This window comes from Sarcophilus harrisii, chromosome 3, assembly GCF_902635505.1.
Source record: "Sarcophilus harrisii chromosome 3, mSarHar1.11, whole genome shotgun sequence".
NCBI lineage: Eukaryota > Metazoa > Chordata > Mammalia > Dasyuromorphia > Dasyuridae > Sarcophilus > Sarcophilus harrisii.
This window is the reverse complement of record NC_045428.1, coordinates 343,053,862-343,075,790: the sequence shown is the minus strand read 5'-3', so window position 1 is coordinate 343,075,790 and position 21,929 is coordinate 343,053,862. Positions and strand designations below refer to the sequence as shown.

Sequence of the window (21,929 nt, the reverse complement as noted above, 5' to 3'; positions counted from 1 at the left end):
TTATCCACAGAAAGTTTTATTGCCTCATTACTCATTCTAAATCTTTCATTTTATTTTCTACTCATTGCTATTACTAGCATTTATAATAAAAACTAAATACTGTTGGTGATAATAGATATCCTTATTAACTCTTGATTTATTGGGCAGACTTCTAACTTATCCCAATTATAAATAATGCTTGATAATAGTTTTAAGGTGATATTTCTTATCATTTTAAAGAAAAAAATCTATTTATAACTATGCTTTTGAGTGTTTTAAAGAAAAATAATATTAACAATACATTTTGCCAAAAGCTTTTTCTGCTTCTATTGATATAATCATATGATTTTTTTTGTCACTTTTCTAATTGATGTGATCAATTATGTTAATAGTTTTCCTTAGGTTAAACTACCCCTGAATTCATGGTATAAATCCCACTTGGTCACTCTTCATAATCTTTGTGCTGCATTTTTGTAGTCTCTTGGCTAGTATTTTATTTAGTATTTTTATATTTATGTTTACTAATGAAATTGTTCTATAAATTTCTTTGTTTTTTGCTCTTCCTGATTTAGGTATCAACAGTAAATTTGTTTTATAAAAGAAATTTCTTAGGACTTCTTTGCCTATTTTTAAAATTATTTAATATTGGAATTAATCAATTTTTAAATGGTAGAATATATTGTTTCTCTTTTCATAAAATAAACTAGTTTTATTTATTCATTCAATAATTTTCTTAAATTTAATTTTATTAATTTCACCTTTAATTTTTATGATTTCTAATTGGATATTGGGGATTTTAAATTTTTTTCTAGTTTTTTAAATTGTATAACCAATTCATTGATCTGCTCTTTCTCTATTTTATTGATATAAGTATTTATAGATATAAATTTACCTTTGATCACTGCTTTTGCTGAATTCTGTAAGTTCTGAACTATTATTTCATTGTTATCATTCTCTTTAATAAAAATACATTCTGTTTATATGATTTGTTTTTTGACCTACTCATTCATTAAGATTAGGTTATTTAGTATCAAATTAATTTTTAAATCCATGTCTTTATGGTCCCTTATTAAATATAATTTTAATATGTTATGATCTGAAAATGATGCATTTAATATTTCTGCTTTTCTGCATTTAACTATAAAGTATTTATCCCCTAATATGTGTTTAATTTTTGTAAAGGTACCATGTACTGCTAAGAAAAATGGTATATTCTTTCTGTTCTAATTTAGTTGCCTTCATGTGTCCATCATATACAGTTTATCTAAGATTACATTCATTTCCTTGATTTTCTAAATTTTTTTTGGTTAGATTTATCTAATTCTGTCAGGGGAAGCTTAAAGTTGCCCAATATTACAGTTTTGTTATGTATTTCCATCTGTATTTCATTCTGCTTTTCCTTTAAAAATTTAAAACCTATAACATTTGGTACATTAAGGTTTAGTATTGATATTACTTCATTAATTGTTTTTATCACAATATAGTTTCCATGTTTATCTCTTAAATATATTTTTAGCTTTAACTTTTTCTGAGATGATTGTTATCCCTGCTTTTTCTGCAAAAGTTGAAGCATAATAAATTCTACTCCTGCCCTTTATTTTTACTTTATTTGTATATCTCATTTTTAAATGTGTTTCTTATGAACAATGTATTGTCAGACTCTTGTTTTTAATCCATTTTGTTGTTTCTATTTTGTGGGCAAATTCACCCATTCACACTCAAAATTATAATTAATTATGCGTTTCCCTCCATCCTATTTTTCAGCGCTGTTTATTTTTCCCTTCTCTTTTCACCCTATCCCTTCCTCTAATGTCTAATTGACTTTCAACTACTGCCTTCCTTTTAAAAATTCCTCTCTAATCCTCTTCCTTTACTGTCTTATTCCTTGATCTATTCACCTTTCTAAGAGTCCCTATCTTATTTTCCCTGCTTTTAATTTCCTTCCGTTCCCATATCCTCTTACCTTCCTATTTCTTAATTTACCCACACTTCTAAAAGTCCCTTCCTTATCTTCTCTCCTTATTCTTTTATTTATTGAATTGTATACTCTCCTAATTTTATCTCCTTATCCTTCTATTTCTCTGTAAATTAATTAAATAATTTTGTGACCTTTTTGATGTATATGTTATTCCCTTTTTAATCCACTTATGAGAATAAGGTTCTAGCACTACCAGTCCTCCACTCCTTTCTTCTTCCACTGTAGCAGTTGTTCTATTCATGTCTCATTTGCATGAGATAGTTGTTTCATTTTATCTCTCTCTATCCAATTTTACTTTTTAGAATCATTCCATTATACTCAACTTAACCCCAAGTCTTCTATCTATGTATGCTCTTTCAAACTACCCAAGTAAGGATAAAATTCCTAAGAGTTACAAATAATATTTTCCAACATAAAAAATAAATATACTGACCTTTTAAAGTGTCTTATAATTGGTCTTAAATGTTTACCTTCTTATGTTTCTCTTGAATTTAGTAAGTCAAATTTACCTGAAAATTCCTTAATACTTTAAATATCCATTTTTCCCATTCAGGATAACGTACAGCATCACTGGATGAGTTATTCTTGGTTGAAAGTCTAGCTCCTTTGCTCTTTGGAATACATTGTTTCATGACCTTTGGTCTTTTCATATAAAAGCTGCTAAAATTTGTGTTATCCTGACTATAGCTCTCCATTATTTAAATATTTTTCTAGTAATTTGAGGTATTTTTTTCTTGATCTGGAAACTTTGAAATTTAGTTATGATGTTCTTATGAGTTTTTGTATTGGGATCCATTTCAAGCAGTGATTGGTGGATTTTTTTTTTTCTATTTATATTTTTACCCTCTCATTCTAAAACTTTAAGGCAACTTTCCTTGATAAACTATTGAAGTATAGTATGCAGATTCTTTTTTGAGATAATTCTTAAGTAGTCTACCAATACTTATATTGGTGCTTCTCAAACTATTTTCTGTCTGTTGCTTTTCTAATGAGATTTTTCACATTAACTTTTTTCATTTTTTTGATTTTGTTTTATTATTTCTTGGTGTCTTATGAAGTTATGAGCTTTCCCCTTGCCCAATTCAAATTTTTAAGATGTTATTTTATTCAATAAGATATTGAATCTCTTTCCATTTGGTTGGAAAATTAGTTGGACAATTTTCTTTTTATAATTTTCTTGATTTTCATGGATTCCATCAGTTGGAGAATGGCTGAATAAATTGTGGTATATGAATATTATGGAATATTACTGTTCTGTAAGAAATGACCAACAAGATGATTTCAGAAAGGCCTGGAGGGACTTGAACTGATGCTGAGTGAAATGAGCAGGACCAGGAGATCATTATATACTTCAACAACAATACTATATGATGACCAGTTCTGATGGACCAGGCCATCCTCAGCAATGAGATCAACCAAATCATTTCCAGTGGAGCAGTAATGAACTGAACCAGCTATCCCCAGAAAAAGAGCTCTGGGAGATGACTAAAAACCATTACATTGAATTCCCAATCCCTATATTTATGCCCACATGCATTTTTGATTTCCTTCACAAGCTAATTGTAGAATATTTCAGTCTGATTCTTTTTGTACAGCAAAATAACGTTTTGGTCATGTATACTTATTGTGTATCTAATTTATATTTTAATATATTTAACATCTACTGGTCATCCTGCCATTTGGGGGAGGGAGTGGGGGGTAAGAGGTGAAAAAAATGGAACAAGAGGTTTGGCAATTGTTAATGCTGTAAAGTTACCCATGCATATATCCTGTAAATAAAAGGCTATTATTTAAAAAAAAAAATTTTTTTTCTTGATTTTCTTGCATTACTCTTCTACCTCCCAATTTTCCTAAACCTCTCTTATTTGATTTTTAAGGCCTTCCAAAAATTCTTTTTTTCGGCTTGTGACCATTTTGTTTTTTGCTTTGAGATAGAAGAAGCTGTTTTAACTTCATTGTCTTCTTCTGAATTTGAACCCAAATCTTCTCTATTACCACAGCAGTTATTTATGACTGGGTTATTTCTTTTTTTTATACTATTATTACTATTACTATTATATTTCTTGTTTATTAACTTCATATATGTTAGGCTCTAATTTTGAGGAATTGGGGATACTAACTCAGGCATCAAGTTTCTGATACTATTTTTTGAGCTCTAGCCAGGGTTCTGATTTCAGATATTATCCCCAGCCCTGATCACAGCTCCTGCAACATTGTCACAGCAAATGCTCTTGTTCCCTTCAGTCCCTCCTAAAGCTGCATAGTACAGTTCATCCTTCTGCCCTGGAACCCAAAATCAAGTATTTCATGATTCTTCCAGCCAGCAGAATCCCCACCCACTGTGATCATACTCACCAGGCATGTGCTTAATACTCACAGCCATAGCCTGGGACTTCATCAAGTCATCATAATACTAGTGGAGGGTTCAGCAATATCCCCCTGATCAGCTGCCTGATACCTTAAAGCAAAAATTCCTGCCTCCTACACAGTTACCCCAGGGCTGGTTGTTTGTTGATTGAAAAGTATCTTCTCTGCCTGGAGGTTATCTGCACTTCAATCAAGTCAGCCAGAGAGAGGTCCAGTCTCTAAAGTTGCCTTAGGCTGACAATTGACTTTAATTCATATACATATGAATTATGTGTGTATATATAAATACATGTTAAATATGTATGTGTACATGTATATACATGTATGTGTATGTACACACACACACACACACACATATATATATATATATATATATATATATTTATGAAATATATGCTAGGAAGTCAATGAAGAGATAGAAGAACTCAAAGCATAGATTATTTTCTTTCTTTTCCCTTCTCACATCTTCTCTTCTGTGACCTTTTATAATTTTTTTTTTTGCTAAATCATTCTTTACTTTATCTTTTTTTATACATTTATTTCATTTGCCATCTACTATATTTTTTTATTAATCTATAATCTGATTTTAATAGCTTTCCAAAATTTTAAGTGCTAGAATAAGTTGTCTTTCTAATTTTTTACATGCCTTAAAATTGTTATATGAATTAATAATAAATAGTAGTATTATTATTCACTGGTTTATATGGACAATTTTGATGCTTGAGAGAGGAAGATTTGACAGAAATTTGATCTAATCATGTAAAGGGCTGAAACTCTTAAAAGGTGTGCTTGAATCAGACAGCCCAGCACTTATGGCTAATTACCTGTTGGACAATAACTCTATTAGCATATGTTTGGAATTTCTCTTCTCACAGTTGATGCTAGTTCAATGCTTGGGGTTAAGAGAATTGTAGGTAAGGATTAGGGGGTGGACTGAGAGAGGTGAGAGAACTTCACTTGGCCTCAGGAAGAGAAGGAGAAAAGTGTGGAGATTTGTGGAGATTCTGGACTCCAGAATAGAGGAAGGATCCTTGGCAAAAGTCCTAGCAAATTTTGTCCATCTCCTTCACTTCTCCCCCTAAAAACCAAGGACTTCTGCTTATCCTGACTCTGGCTGACCCTGAGGCCTCCAGGGAGCTAGCCCGAAACTTACATAATCATATTTTCATATATTAAAAAAAAACATTCATTTATATTATATAGATTATTTTTTACATTAATTAATTTTTAGCTATATATATATATATATATTTTTTTTAGAAAATATGGTACAGAGTAAGGAAAGGATTTGTGAAATGCATGATTTCCTCATGCATTTCTAATAGCATTAAGGAAGGGAAATAGTAAAATTAGTGAATCTCACATCCAAAGGGACTGAAAAGCTGAAAATGATATCCTAAAAAAGGAGCTACAGTGAAAACCAGATTCTCTCCTTTGCCTTGCATTGTTCAGAATCCAATGTGTCTCTTGATATTCTATTCTGTGAAGCTACATGGCCTGTTACATGCATCTTAGCACTATTTTCTAGTTTAGGCATATTGCTAACATGCCCCTCAGTGACTAGAGGTTTCTTGGAATTGAATGGAGGAATTCTTTTTAGTCACTTTGAATTCTTGTCTAGTCACTGAATATTAGCATTGCATGGGAACTCAGAAATTATCTAATGTGAACTTCATTTGACAAGTAATAAAAAAGGAGCTCTGGAATGGTAAAGTGACTTTCCCAGATAACCTTGGGTCACAATTAATGGCACAGCCTAGATTACAACCTATTGTTCTTTCCACCATATTACATGTTTTCTGCCTATAGTTCTTGATTTCTATAGAATTGTGGAAGATATAATTTAGACATTAAATATTCTTAAATACAAGATAAGTGTGAAGAAAATTCAATCTTGAATGAAGTTCACAATTATCTGGTAAAAATGGGCACTAATTGAACACCTTATTCTCTGCAGAGTTGTTATAACAAGTTTTACTACAGATCTCTACTTCAGGGCATATTTCAAAGCAACATGCAGATCCTGATGTGAAGAGACAGGTGTATATTTTAGGTAGCGGAAGCAGTCTGGTATTTAGCAATTTCCTAGCTTAGAATCATACTGTTAGATTCTGGAATGATCAAGCTAGACCACAACTATGTGCTTTATAAGCTCAAAGAAAGAGTAAGAGTATCAATATTTTGAAATGTTTGATTATAAATTCATGTTGCATTTCTAATTAGTGATATAACCTGACTTTCTTATGTTTCTTAAAAAAAAAAACTATTTCAAAATGTCTGAACAAGTACTAACATATAAATGTAAGTTTTATTGTTCTATTTTTGTATTATTGTTCTATTTTTAAAGGGTGAGTATGAAAATTTCATATTTATGTGAACTGACAGGATGTAAGAAGATGCATAATGACTATAGTAATGACTTAGTCATTTCATTAGAATGCATTTTCCTCATATTCAGAGATTGTCTCACATTTGAACTGGTATCCTCAGGGTTAGCTTAGAGACTGACATGCTAGATTTAAAAAGTTCTCTGATTGATTGATATTTGGTGAGAAGAACATTAAAAGGAAAGACAAACTTTAAGTTCTTGCATTGATTCATCTTGGTCCCAGAAAATAACTAATGAAGAATATCTCCTTCCTCTTAGCATGAAAGTGGGAGATTATGGAAACAGAAAGCTGTAAACATTTCTATACTTGGCCACTGGATTCACTGGTTTTACCCAATTGCTTTAGAGGTGGGAATATAGCTGGGAATAACTATAAAGTAAGAATAAAAATATCTATAATGGTTTTTAATGAATAGATAAAGGACTTATTTTGCAATAAGTGCATTTTCTGAAGCAACATCTTAGAGCAATTTCCTCTAAACATACATTTTGAAAGACAGGAGACTCTTAGAACAGCTTCTGAGAAAAGGGGCAGATGGAAATAAGGAACCTTCTCCTTTTGGTATATAATTATCTCCTTGATAATCAGCCACAAGAGTTAGGTACCACATAGTGCATAGAAATAAATAAATTGTAGCCATAGCTGGTTAGTGGCAACACGTGTGAATATGGGGAAAAGTGTCCCACACCGGAACACAAAAACTGTCTTTAAGGTTTCTATAAAGATCTGAAACTGAAAAATTTTAGAATATGGAGGAACATGGTCTATCCTCATCTCATTCTTATTCACTCCATATAGTATTTCTGAACCAAGTCTATATATGTAAGTTATAACAATTTATATTTATGTAGGACTTTATAGTTTGCAAAGCACTTTATGCATATCATTTCATTTTATCATCACAACAACCCTAGGAGATAGTTGCTATTATTGTCTCTTCCAGGTGACTTTCCCAGGGTCACATAACTAGTAAATGCCTGTGGTCAAATTTGAATTTGGGTTTTTCTAATTCCACATAGAGCTTTCTATCCCACTGTACCACCTAGCTGCCTTTAATTTTTCCCTCTATAATTTCTCTCATACCCATCTCTTCTCTCTACTTATACTTCTGGGCCTATTGTAATAGAATCCTATCAGATCTTCCTGTCTCAAGTGTCTTCACAATTCAGTTCTTTCTTTACATAATTGCCACTGATTTTCCTTTTGCACAGGACTCCTGATATCATACCTCCACTAAATATATTTTAAATAGCATCTTGTAAGATAAAATATAAATTCCTCAGCAATTTAGAGTCTTTTACCACCATCCCACCTTTCCAACTTTATCATATATTATCCACCTTCACATTAAACTATAGTCTAGTCTAATTGTTATTTGCACTGACTTTCTTCCATACCTGAAATGTACTACATTCTCACCAGCATAAATGTCATGTTACACATGAAACATTTTCTGACCTTCACAGCTGCTAGTGACTACCACCCCGTAAATTACCAATTATTTATTATGTATGTGCCTGTATATTTATATGTTGTATTCCCCAAATAGAATGTAAGGTCTTTGAGGGCAAGGCTTATTTCACTTTTGTCTTTATATTGCCAGTATCTAGCATAGTGTCTAGAATTTAATAGAATCACTGATCAAAATGGCCCTGAAACTCAGCTATATGATCTGTTTTACCTGGATATCCCCCTATAATTAGTTTAGATTTGTGTTTTCATTGGTGCGGAAAACTTATGGTGAGAGAGCTTATATTAAAAGAAAAATGTTAACTGCACCTTATAGTTTTAGAGTTTATTTAGGAATACTGGAATATGACATGATTTGTTCAGAGTCACAAAGCTGATGGGTATCAGAGTAAGATTTGAACTCAGGTCTTTCTGACTGCAAACTAATTCTCAGGATCAGGAATATAGTACATATATATGTATATATACATATATACACACATATATCACTTGTTTGATCAATGTATTTAATTTATTTTTATATTTTTGCTTATATGAATTTTGGCTTTTTTCATTAAATATAAAATTAACATGATTAAAATAAAATTCCATATTAATTAGGTTTTAATATGATTCTAAGTTAAATGGAAACTATTTCATTGTTCAATAATACATTTTCTTGGAGCAGAGTCCATCATCTCTCTGTCAAGAGGAAGATAGAATGCTTGCTACATCATGGGTCACCTGGATTTGTCCTTGTTCATAACTTTGGTCATGGTTCTTAAGTCTTTCAAACTTGTCTTTACAATTTTATTACTATATTTTCTTTTTACATTCTCTCATAAAATATCCTAAAGAGGGCTATGCTCATGAAAACACTTAGTGAAGACAACTTTCTGCTATCTGCATATGAATTTTCTCTGCCAAATTTTGAATTTAGGCCTGGCTTCTTCTTCTTGACAGATACATTCATAGATAGTTTCCTGCTGTTGCCTAGCCTATAAAAATGCAAGTTAATTTTAATACTAATTAGTATTGATGGATTAAATATAATTAAGAAGGTAGAGATGATACGTAGAGTTGTCTGAGTAATGATTTTATGAGAAGGAAAATGTCCTTAAAAATTGGGAATACTATAATAAAATTATTTAATAATTCAATTTAGTATAAAGCTGATTTTTCATAGCTGAGACAATTTGAGATGCAGTATGCTGTAATAGATAAAGAACTGGCCTCAGAGTCAAGAAGGCCTGGGTTCAAGTCTCACCTATCATGAATTCTGGCTATGTGACCTTAGTTAAGTCATTTATTATTTCAGTGCCCCTAGGCAACAACACTATAACAGAATAATAGCATTAATAATAGTCTGTATTGGTAGAGGAAATGATGAGAATTCCCTACAGAAATAAAATCATAGAGTTAGACCAAAAATATTAAAGGCTCTTCACCCTCAATATACCTAATTTCACCCACTGAAAGAAGTAATACAAAATATTGTGTGTTCAGGTGTTTCCCCTCATGACGGCAAAACCAAATTCTCAAGGACTACTGCCATTGTATATGAAAGTTACTATTTTTCTCCTAAATATTCTCCAAGTTCCTTTTACCTCAACCCTCAATATTCAGAGAAGCTGCAGAATAGTATGTAAAATGCACAAATAAATTTATATACAAGCAGTAAAACAATTCTAGATTGCATTATTTGCTCAGTATTATCAGTTACCTTTCTACCTTGTGGTTTTCCAGTTCCTTGTTAACCACCTTACTATTCTCCCAAACCCCCTTCCAACTACCTTTTATATGTTATTTTATCCTTAAGAATGTAGTTCCTTCCTCTCTCACTGTCTCTCTTGGTTTCTCTGTCTCTCTCTCTCTCTTTCTCCTTTTTTATTTTCTACTCCTCAGTCTTAAAGGGGATCAATTTTTATCATAGTGAATATTCCTTTCATTGATCCAGATTTCAACTTATCTACAATTTAGTAAAAGGTCTTTAAGAGTTACTATTGCCAAAAAAAAAATCTTTATATTATTGTCAACTTAGTGATAAGCCTACAAAATTTAGATAGACTGATGTTGATATGGTAGTCATATCATTAGACTCATATTTCCACTTTAGCAATACCATTCATGAACTATATTCTGTTGCCATGGTCTTAGACAATCCAGAGTCCTCTCTCTTTTCATCATGCTGGGGCTTAACAGAGAATATGAATGGAGGATGAGCACTTTGCATCACTAGAAACTGAAAATCTGTTAATCCCACGCTTGGCACTTAAAACATTTCAGAGGCTTTTTATTTAAAAGTTTTATACTTATGCAGCCACATAAATATATGTGTATATGCATAGATACATGGATATAATATATACACATATACATATATCTACTAAGAGATTTGCAGAATCAATACTTGCTATTCTAAGCATTTTTTCATGTTCACTTATTTTTTTGCACCTTGTCTACTTACTTAACCAACTGTATATATTTAAAAACTAGGAAACAAATACCCAAAGGAGGATTTAAAAGTTCTTTTTCTACATTTCTGTGCAAGCATTTCCTTGTATCTATTATGGCTAAGTACAAATCTGAGACCTGTGATTTCAGCAACACAAGGAACAAGATGAGAAAATGCCTTTTACTAATGAAAGTCGGCCCTTTCAAAAGAGAGTTTAGAGAGTTGCCTAAAGTACCAAGAGGTTAAGGGTCTTGTTTAAGGTCATCCTTATATGTGTCAGAGGTGGGAACTGAGTTCAGATCTTCCTAATTCTGAAGAGCACTCTCTATCCACAATACCATGCTGTATCTCATATATATATATAAAACCCTAACCCTAAATGTATATATATATATATATATATATATATATATATATATATATATATATATATATATATATATTATATATGAATTATTCCACATCTTAATTTCACATTCATCAGATCAAGAAATGCAGTCACAGAGTGTTTAAATAATTTCCCCCCAAAATATGTGGGAAATGTGTGTTATTTAGTGAGTGTTGACCCAAGTTTCTCCTTACTTCAGGTCCAATAGTCTTTTCATTACATCACATTCTCCTCTCTTCTAAGTACCTATTCAGTGCTTGGATTTAGTTAAAGGAGCACGTAAAAATGATAGCTTCAGTTTTCTGAACACATAGTCAAATAACTCCAGTCTGCCTTGTTTGTTTAGCAGCTCTTGTGAAGAGTTCTCAAACTAAAGCCAAGCATTTGAATTGGTCCCACATGGAAAATGCAGGGTTTTTTAGCCCACTAGAGAGCTCTCAAATTAAGACCTGCCATGAATGGCCTTCCCAATTCCCTTAAGATCAAATGACTGTCTAGCAAAAGCCATTTTCATGCAATTTAGGATGAAGTTAAATTATATAAGCCATTCCCACACATATAGATGCATACTCACCTATTTGTACTTTTAAATTCAGGTTGGAATGAGAATAACCTACCTGACACAAGAATAATAAGAATTTTGCCCTTGGTATCCAGGAGACTGTGGAAAAATTTCAGAGTAGCTCGGATATCTTTTACATAATACAGCATCTAGAAATAGGAAAAATGTGAAAACAAAGCAATCAGATTAGAACAACCGACAATTTGTCTTTTCATTTTTTTTGGAACAAAATGTTCATTGTAGAGTTTGGTTTCTAAGGTGTGTGTAGTTTTTGTTCAACAAAAGAGCAAAAGGTGAGATTCTGAATGTGCCTGGGAACTAAAAGGGAATTTTCAAGGTAGGGAGCACTAGCTATTCAACTTGAGGCAAAAACTTCCCAGGCCACCAAAGTCTTTTTGTGCCTTTAGCAAAGTCGATAATGATTGACATTTATGTTATGTATGCAGTATATACATAGTGGTTTTATACATTATCTCATTTGAATTTCACTATTCTATCCCCCTCACCACCACTCCCTGCCTGACCCACAGCCTTTGTTTCTTTCCTTTTCTTTTGATCTCTCTGTCTCTGTATTTCTCTCTTTATGTCTCTGTCTCTGTCTCTTTTCTTTCTTTCTCTGTCTCTGTCTCCTTCCCTCCCTCCTGCCCTCCTTCCCTCTCTCTTTTTTTCTTCTTCTTCTATGTCCTCCTTTCTTCTTCTTCTCCTCCTCCTCCTTTTCTTTTCCTCCTCCTCCTCCTCCTCCTCCTCTTCTTCCTCCTTCTCTCTCTCTCTCTCGGTCTCTCTGTCTCTGTCTCTGTCTCTGTCTTTCTCTGTCTCTCTCTCTCTCTCTCGGTCTCTCTGTCTCTCTCTCTGTCTCTGTCTCTCTCTTTCTCTCTATCTCTCTGTGTCTGTCTGCCTGTTTCTCTTGGCTAGGTCTTTCTACCTCAGTCAGGCTGGAAGTATAGAGACCACCCACAGGCATAACCAAAAACTGATATTCCACATGGAAACTGATCTGATCCATTTTTTTCTGACCCAGACTACTTTTCCTCTTTTTAGATAATCTGTTGACCCTCTGCTACTAGAGGCTCTCCATACTGGTTCTAGCCTTAGTGCAGATATCATACTGAGATAACACACTGTAGTTTAGTGTTCCTGAATTCAAACGACCCACCAACTTTAGCTTTCTCAGCAGCTGGGACTGTGGGCATATGCCATCTCATCCATAATCTCCATTTGACAGATGAGGAAACTGAGGCAGTGGGTTACTATGGTTCACACATAGCTTGGTGACACAGTAGATGGAGGAGGGGATCTACAGTTAGTAAACCTGAGTTCAGAAACAACTTCAGAACACCTATGAGCACATGATCCTGGGCAATCCCCCAACCTTCAGTTAAATAACTCCATCTAGCTCAGTTTCTTCATCTGGAAAATGCAAATAATAACAGTATGTATAAACCAAGATTGTTGTAAGGATAAAATGAGAAAATAATTGCAAAGCAATAAATTACCTTGCAAATTTTAAAGAATTATAGAAATACTACTAGTGGTAGGGGGAGGAGTAGGGAAAAGAGAAGGATGGTATTGGTATCAACAGAAACAAAAGGAGGAATAAGATGAATAGGAGGAGGAGGAGGATGGAGAGGAAGAGAAGAAGGAAGAGGAGACAAAGAGGAGGAACAGGAGGAGAAGGAGGAGGAAGAGGAAGAAGAAGAAGAAGAAGAAGAAGAAGAAGAAGAAGAAGAAGAAGAAGAAGAAGAAGAAGAAAGAGTATTTGAATTGGAGTCAGAGAATCTGGGTTCAAATTAAGAATTTGCCACTCACTGTCAAACAAATCGACAAAACATTTCAACTTTGTGAGCCTTAGCTTCCTTATTTGTTAAAAAAAAAAAAAAAGACTAAATCATCTAACTTCACATATCCCTCCTTCAAATCTCTTCTAAGCCCAGAGGATTATAGGATCCCATTCAAAGAGAATTTAAATTACTTTCAGTGATTCTACATCTCATCTTCTGAACCCAAGTTTTCCTGACTCCAAATGTCACACTCTCATTTCTGCACCACGTAACTTCTCAGGTATTGGTAGAGTAACCAAGAATAAGGTACCTACTCCATGCTTTTTTCTGTCTTTTAAAAGTTGTAGTATTCTTAAAAGAAAATGGTACCAACACAATAAAATCAGGTTCCATTTCATGGAACACTGCTTCAAAATAAAGCCCTTTGCACTAGCTCAACTGTTTGTGTTTAATGTCTCTTTAAATCACAGAAAATATGACAGCTTTGGATATTATTGACCAATTCTCCATTAAATTGGCTTAGGGCCAGCACAAGGTAAAGTGCTTGCTTATTGGGAAAGATGTGCCAGCCCACTCAACATGAATAATCTTGTATTGATCAATGGGAGAGCACTAACTAACTGCCATCATTCTGACAGTACCAACATTGTCCAACAGCTAATTTGCTCTGAAAGGATCCTGCCTAGACATATATGAACTCTATTGCGGAAGAACCATGGGGCAGCTACTTCTCAGAACTCCTAAATTGCTGCCCTCTGAACTATTCAGTGCAACTAGATAATCAGTAAAATAATGAGGTGAAATTAGTACAGGAAGCAAAGCAGATACAGTTCAATCCAATAACCCAACATGAAGGCTATTCTATCTCAGAGGTCACTTGGACCTTTCCCTGGTGACCCATCGGACAGCCTTTTTCACTAATTTTTCTTAATCTTCAAATCCTAAACCAGAGAGTCAAAAGAGCAGAGTCTAGATGGGCATATTACCCAGGTAATGAGAACAGCTGAAACAAATGCCCCTGAAGAAGTCTTCACAGTATTCCTTAAATCTAGCAAAGACTTTTAGCAAACAAGTATGTCCCTTATGGGACATAAGGGAAACAATCACTGAAGAAAACAGAAATCTCCAAATTTAACTTCCATGTGGGAAAGTGTTATAATAATAACAAAACTACTGAACTTGAGGGAAAATGCTTAGAATCATCAAGATTTTTGTCTTCAATTAGGATGGATTAAGGTCACTTGTAAAATTAAGTCTCAGAAGAATTTCACTGTTCTAAGGGCTGGAGTATGCCTTGTTCCTCATGTATATTTCTGATAAAAAAATCTTCCATTTGACAGCATATTATCATAAATAGATCTGTACCTGAATCATGTGAATAAAGTTCCATTTCTGAAGCTCTTTTTTCTCTGTTATTCTATTTTGATATTCAGATGATGTCTCCTGATGCCAAGCAAACTTTACATTCTTGAGGTTTGATGCTGTGGCTACATGCTCTAAAATACAGAGAGAAGGGAGCACACTCTTGATTTCAATTGCAAATGTGAAATCCACTTTCATTTAGAATTTTAATGTAATCAAAGTTACATACACAACAGGTATAAAGAGCATTTTTCTTTTTCATAAAACTCCTGAAGACCACTGATCTTATCTGATTTAAATAATAATAATAAACTAAATTAAAGGCACAAAGAAATCAATGGCAAAAAACAATGATGGAAGTCATGGTCAGGTGAAGATTGATCTTTTTTTGGATGAATCTTTTCCTTTTTTTCAAGTTTTGTTTTGTTTTTGTATTATTCCCTTAGTAGTTTCTTGTAATGAAGTAAAACAATTAAGTAAAACCACCTCATCTGAAAATACATCCAATATTGCACATCTGGACCAACCACCTTTTATTTTCAATTGTCTTTTTTCTCTCTGTCTCTCTATCTTATTGGAAGAGAGAGAGAGAGAGAGAGAGAGAGAGAGAGAGAGAGACAGAGAGAGAGAGAGAGACACAGAGAGACTTAGAAAGACAGACAGAGACACAGAGACAGTGAAAGACAGAGACAGAGGGATGGAAAACAAATTCTTTGTAACAAATATGCTTAGTCAAGCAAAACAAATTGGGAAATCTTATCAATAAAAAGTCAATCTATTTGATTCAGAAGACACACAGTTGAACACATCTCAGATTATACAATTACATAAGATTAAATGACTCAGAGTTGAGGGTAGGGAATAATGGAATAGAGTTCGAGGTTTTTGTAAATAAACAACCCTTAGGGGTTTTACTAACCATTGCTTAGTTTTCCAGGGACTTAAGCTCGCCAGAAAGCAGGTTTAATTAGGCTTCTCTCCTTATAGTCTTAGAGCAGAGCAATCACAAAAGCCATACTGTAAATGATTAAGGGGATAAAAGGAAATATGACATAGCAGATATGAAGGGAAAAAAAAAAAAAACTAGAACGAGGAAAAACTAGTTTCAAATGGTGTCTCTACTGTATGACCATGGACAAACTAGCATCTCAGTACCCCCAGGCAACATAATAAGACCATAAATTATCAATAAGGTATAGACCTACTTCCTAGAAAGAACAACATTCCTAGGGAGAAATGATGGGGGAGATAGGAGTAAAGGGAGGTACAGCAGGTGGAGGAGAAACCAAAGAAGAGAAAATTTAAAAATAAAAGTTTGCAAATGGTCACTCTAATGAAAATTATCTTTCCGACAACCTGCTCTCTTTAAATTTTTCTAGTTTTTTGCCCAGTTCTATTTGTTTTTAACTGGATAAAATACTACACCTTTGTATTTGATGATTTGTTCAGCATTTGGTTCAACCACTTCATTGTTGATGTGACTATCTGGATAGTGAGCTTGAACTTGAAAGATTATTTGAAGGTCAATTTCTCCTGGAAGACAAACAAGAAGATTAGGATAATTTAAGACAAGAAAGAAAAATACTAAGGATAATTTGAGTTGATTAACCTGCTTCCTACTACTCTCTAGGATACTGGTTCTCAAATTATATCCCAGGGACTACAATGTAAGATTTTATTCAGTGAGTTTCCAATGATATGGCATTTACACTTAGAACTGCATGAAAGCACAAGAGTCTCACTCAATTTGAATGAAATTTATTCTTGTAATTTCATTCATAAATCTGGATTCTCTGATATTCCTGTGGTGTGTGTCCCAGGGCTCTTGGTAGTGTGGTAAAGACTATGAATCCCTTACTAGAATAATATTTTTAAATACAGAAAGTAAAATACACAGGACTACTATGAAAAATAATGATATTGAAATAAATACTTAAGATTTATTTCCCTATCCAAGTTCATGGACCCCCTGAAATCTGTACTAGGTTAAAGTCTCCCTATGATTCACTGGAGCAGCCCAAGCTGCTCTTATAAATAGTAAATTGTAAACACAGTAGCAGCTAAAATTTGCTACAAAGTTATCTGAAAATATGAACTAATCATTTTGTTACCAAATTTGTCTTGCCAGTGGGAAAATACAAGTACAAGTTTTTCTAAGGCCATTTCATTCTGAGGTTCTGTGAGGATCAGATTTTATCCTTGTCATTTATTCTGCAACTCTCTCCATCTTCCTCTTTGAAGCTAATATAAGCTAATGAAGAACAGAGTCCCAGAATTTGTGGGAAAGTTTGACTTAATGTAAGAGGACTAGGCCTGTGCAGAAATGAAATCAGTTAAATGAGTGGCCATGTGGTATGATCTAAAGAGTGCCAAGAGATCCTTTAGTCTACATATATCTCCCCTCAAAGCTGAGGGGATACCTAAATTCCTACCATTTGAGTTTCATAGAATAGAGACAAAAACCTGTGTTTTCAATGCTATAGAAAATTCTTGATAAGGAAATTCCCTCTACTAATACAGGCTGATATCTTCTCTGAAACTGTAGATTCTATGTAGATTTAGAGAACTACTTAGAGCACTGACAAAATTAAGTGACTTTTCCAGTCACACAACTAATGTGTATCAGAGTGGAGACTTGAACCCAGGTCCTTCTTGGTATGAGTCCAGCTGTCTTTCCACTAAGCTCCTGACCATATGTTTTAAGAAGCACTAGGAAACACTTTCAGTTTAAAACAATCACTTCTCTCATGTCTTACTAATCCTGAAATTTTTAATCATTTGGGCTTCATACTTTTAGGATATTTATACTCTTCCTTCTTAATCTGAAAGAAGGAAGAGACAAGAATTTACTAAGCAATTATGTGCCAAGCAGTCTAAGCACTTTACAAATACTATCTCTTTTGATCACAACTCTGTGAAGCAGATGTCATTATTAGTCCCTTATATTATTGAAGAAACTGAGGCAGATAGAGGTTTTGACTTGTGTAGGGTGACCTAGCCACTCTGTGTGTCTGTATGAGTCTGAAGTCAAATCTGAATGTCAAGTCTTCTTGACAATAGGAGCAGCACTCTATCCAGTGAGCCATCTAGCTGTTAAAAATTATAAAAGTTCCTAGTCATTAATGTCTTGATGTGAATTAGTTTACAGGATTCTCCATAAATCACAATATGCTGACAGCAAACAGAGAAACAGAATAATTCATAGAACAAAAATTTAAAGATTTATGAGTGCAAGAAAGGTTGTAAAAAAAAAAGTCTTATGGTAGTCAAAGGGTTAAATTACCTAAAATATTTTGGGTAGGCTGATAGCGATGGACAGTGACTGACAAGATTCATATATTCTCTTTGGAAAATACTCACTAACCTTGAGACTTATAGATTTAGAACTAGAAGGAATCTTAGAGATTACCTGTTCCAATCTTGAAGATTATCTGTTCAATCTCCTCATTTTGGAGACAAAATAACTGAGGTCCAGCATGTTTTTTTTCTTTTTTGTGGAAAGAATAGCTATGAAAGAAAAATCTATAAGCTGCATTTTAAGCATGTGTGCCAGATCCAAATTTTGTTACTTTAAAATTATTTTAATCTAAGCATTTCATTTTAGAGAGATCCAAAGATGGACAAAGCTACCCAGGATTCTGAAAATTTCAAGCACATTTATTTTGAAAAGAATTTCTCAGATTCTTGAATAAAGACTATTTCACAGTTAAGATAAAGCAAGAATTCACATTTTGGGTAACAACTGATTGAATAGCTTGCTTCCTCAAATCAAACAATGGCTGCTTAAACCTTTTGGCCACACTTTTAGACAATCACTTCATTTCAATTCAATCAAAACATTTCAATTTTTGACCTCTCCCTTCAATATTTTTCTTTTCCAGCTGTCAGTGGTGAACAAAAGAGATACATCTATTAACTGGAGTAATCAAAGAGGCTTCTTCATTACTGTGGGTGGATTGTTACCTCAATCCATTCAGAGCATGAGAAAAGGCAATCTTTTATATCATATCATATGCCTCAAATCACATCACATAAACATTTAAGACCTGACTATAAATTTAAAGCACTGGTATCCAAATAAGATAAAATGGTCCACTACTGGGATTTCCTGCCTTTCCTGTCTCCTTTTATTCTTCATTATAAAGGACATCTCTCTAGAAAGTATGAAAGAATACACTGGGAAAAATAATCAAAAGGCATGCCGATAAATATTTAACAACTGGTTCCCAAGAAGAAGAAAAAAAAAGTTTACATACTTTTAAGCCTAATCTGCAACATTAGCATTTTCTTCATCAATTTCTTAAATCTAGACAATCAACAAAACAATAAACCATGTCCTAATTTGTAGCATTTGATATCTGAGGTGTAAGAACTCCCACTGAAAATTTAACAATCAGATCTCACTAGCCTATAGGAGCTGGCTCCAACACAAAATTATAAAGATGATGAAAAAACAATAAATATCAGTAATTTTTAAAAAAATATGTTATGACTTTTTAAAAATGTTTCAGGGTGATGAGAAAATTAGAAACTAGTATCTCTATAGAATGGTTAAAGGTATAGCTTCCCTTACCTTAAAACAGTAGGTTAGCCAGATAGGTCAAATTAGTGGCAATCAACAGCAAAACCCCAAATCCTTATTCGTGAAGCACCAAAAGATGAATCACATTTTGTCTCCTTTTCCTGAAACTTGATGAATGTTTGCTTTCATGTAACTGAGCTAGATATTGTGGGTCTGCTTGTTACAAGCTGCAAGCTGCATAGAATCAGGACTTTCATGCATCATTCAGTCATTCGTATCGATTTCACTATATTCTGAACTCAGTGGTTCCTACTAGAAATTCATTAATAGAAGATATATGGCACATGATGCTGGAGATAGGACTGAAGGATGGAGAGTGTTCCTAAATATGTCAAGTCAAAGAAACAAAGAAGCTCTTTCTTCTTAGTAGTCCTGGTCAAGGTATATATCTAATGAAGTCTGTTAGCCTTTACAATCTGTACCAACTGTTTTAGCACTTATCATAGGCTACTTTATATTATATTTAACTTTCATTAACTTATCTCCTATCTTCCCATTGAAATTATCAATGGCTTCAGACATCCTTGAGACACTTTGTATCTTTGAGCATCCCTGATATCTAGTCTAATGTTAGGTATATAGCAGAACTATCAAAAAAGCACATGAAGTGTGAAATACCAATTTTTTTAAATGGTCAAGACTCATAAGAACATAAATTTAGAGTGAAAAAGGGCAAGAATTACAAGTTTCCCCATTAACCATACCTGACTCCTTAACTAATTTCTCAGACAAAATTCCTCTAATCCTTCCCTGAAAACCTCCTCTTTCTACTCTAATTTCTGTTCAGCAGTTCTGATTTCAAATCTCAATTCACCCTTGAACACATCTTGTATTGCACATTTTTTTGGAAACCCCTTGTCATCATTAACAACTTTGTTTTATGTAAAATCACTTCTTCATCGATTTAACGAGCAGTTGCTAAGTTTCTACTTAAATGTTAAGGCACTATATTAATCAAAATTACAAAGGCAAAAATAAAACAGCATCCAACTTCAAAGAGTTTAGACTGTAAACTAAAAAACAGCTTCTCAAATATGGCAATTCAAAATATATACAAAGTCATTTGGGGAATGGGCAAAAGTACTAATAATGAAAGGGAAAATAGCAAAGACCTCCTATGAGAGGGAGAAGAGGGAGATTTCAGTCATCCCTTGGAGGGAGCTTGAGATACTATGAGATAGAAAGAGAAAAAGAAATGCATTCCAGGCACAGGGGACAGCTGATAGAAAGGCATGGAAGCAGGAATTAGAATGCCAATACCTTATAGAAAGCGGGCAATTGCATTTGGAACACAAATGATGAGGAGGAAAAGGATAATAAGAAATCAGTCTGCATAGGTAGATTGGCACCAAATTGCAAAGGATTTTAAATGCCAAATAGAGAAGTTTATATTTTATCTCTAGGCAATAGGAGGTATTTAATTTCTTCTACAGAGGACTGAATGGTCAAAACTGTGTTAAAGCCGTATTAATGTGGCAGCTCTGTAGAGCATTAATTGAAACAAAGTAGAGATAGGAAAAATAGGAAGCTAAAACATTATCTTAAACAAAAAGTGGTGAGGATCAGTACTAGGGTTGTAGCTTTTGAATGTGCCTGGTACATAATAGTGATGAGGGGACCTGAAACTCTAAAGCTCCTTTGAAGGAGAGAGTCCCAGAAAATCAAGTAAAGTCGTTTATCTAGATGGGGCTAGTTGAGTCCAGAGCTGGAGAATTCCAACACATTGAATTGAAGAAACACCCATTCAACTCCAAGATTGTATATTCTGATTCCAGATCAAACCACCCACCAGCCCCCATCAAGAGCAAACCTCAGCTTGTAGCCAAAGCTTTTATTATAAAAAGAACCAATTTTAAACTCGGTCTTGCAGAAGACCTAACATGTCATTCTATGCTATGCTATACCATGCTATGCTATGCCAAGGAAACCTTTGCTGCTGAAATAATATTCTCTTTCAGCATTACTCTTTCTTTGTCCTCACCTATTTTCTTAATGAAACTTTATATCACTCTGTCAGGATTTCTCTACTAGAAACTTTACTTCTCTGTCAAGACCTTGCCACTAAGGAATTCAATCTTTCTATTCATGCATAGCAAAGGCTGACTTCCCACTGCCTCTAATAAACTTCTTCTTATCAGTTTAGCTTTTCAGGTTTGTAAATTCCTTTATGAAGGACCTCTGTGCCACCAGAAAGGGGTTCCAACAATTCCCTATCCTATGTCAAATCCTAAAGGGGATTTAGGGGAGCCAAACCTCTTCATTTGGTTCCCTGAACCCTAAAGCTGCACTAACATCATCATTTAACTCCCTGACCACCTGGAACCCTAATCTCATCATTTTGGTTCCCTGACTCTAATCTCATCAATAGGTATTTAATAAATAATACTGAATGATTGATTGAACATAGAGAAGGGGGCACAGACAAAGCATGTAAGGAAGTAAAATTATTAATACTTGACAAAAGCTTAGATATAAGAATGATAATGAGGAAGAATAAAATTCAAAAATGACATGGTGGTGAGTTCAGATGACTTAAGTATGGTATAGTAATATCCTTAACTGAAATAGAAAAGTTAGTAACATGCTACACTACTTCCACTTTCTCATATTAATTGAAATTTGACTTCCTCCTGAGGAAT

At 33.7% G+C, this 21,929-nt stretch overlaps 1 protein-coding gene across 1 annotated transcript in view; it reads right to left on the bottom strand.

Annotated features, from left to right (window-relative positions):
• The window catches only part of HNMT (histamine N-methyltransferase), a 52,579-nt gene that overhangs the window by 10,544 nt on the left and 20,106 nt on the right, over positions 1-21,929 (bottom strand). The window contains exons 3-5 of the mRNA XM_031960026.1: positions 16,134-16,241; positions 14,712-14,842; positions 11,624-11,717 (exon numbers count right to left, since the gene is read on the bottom strand). Coding sequence (XP_031815886.1) covers positions 11,624-11,717; positions 14,712-14,842; positions 16,134-16,241 — 333 coding nt within the window. The remainder of the gene's footprint in view (positions 1-11,623; positions 11,718-14,711; positions 14,843-16,133; positions 16,242-21,929) is intronic.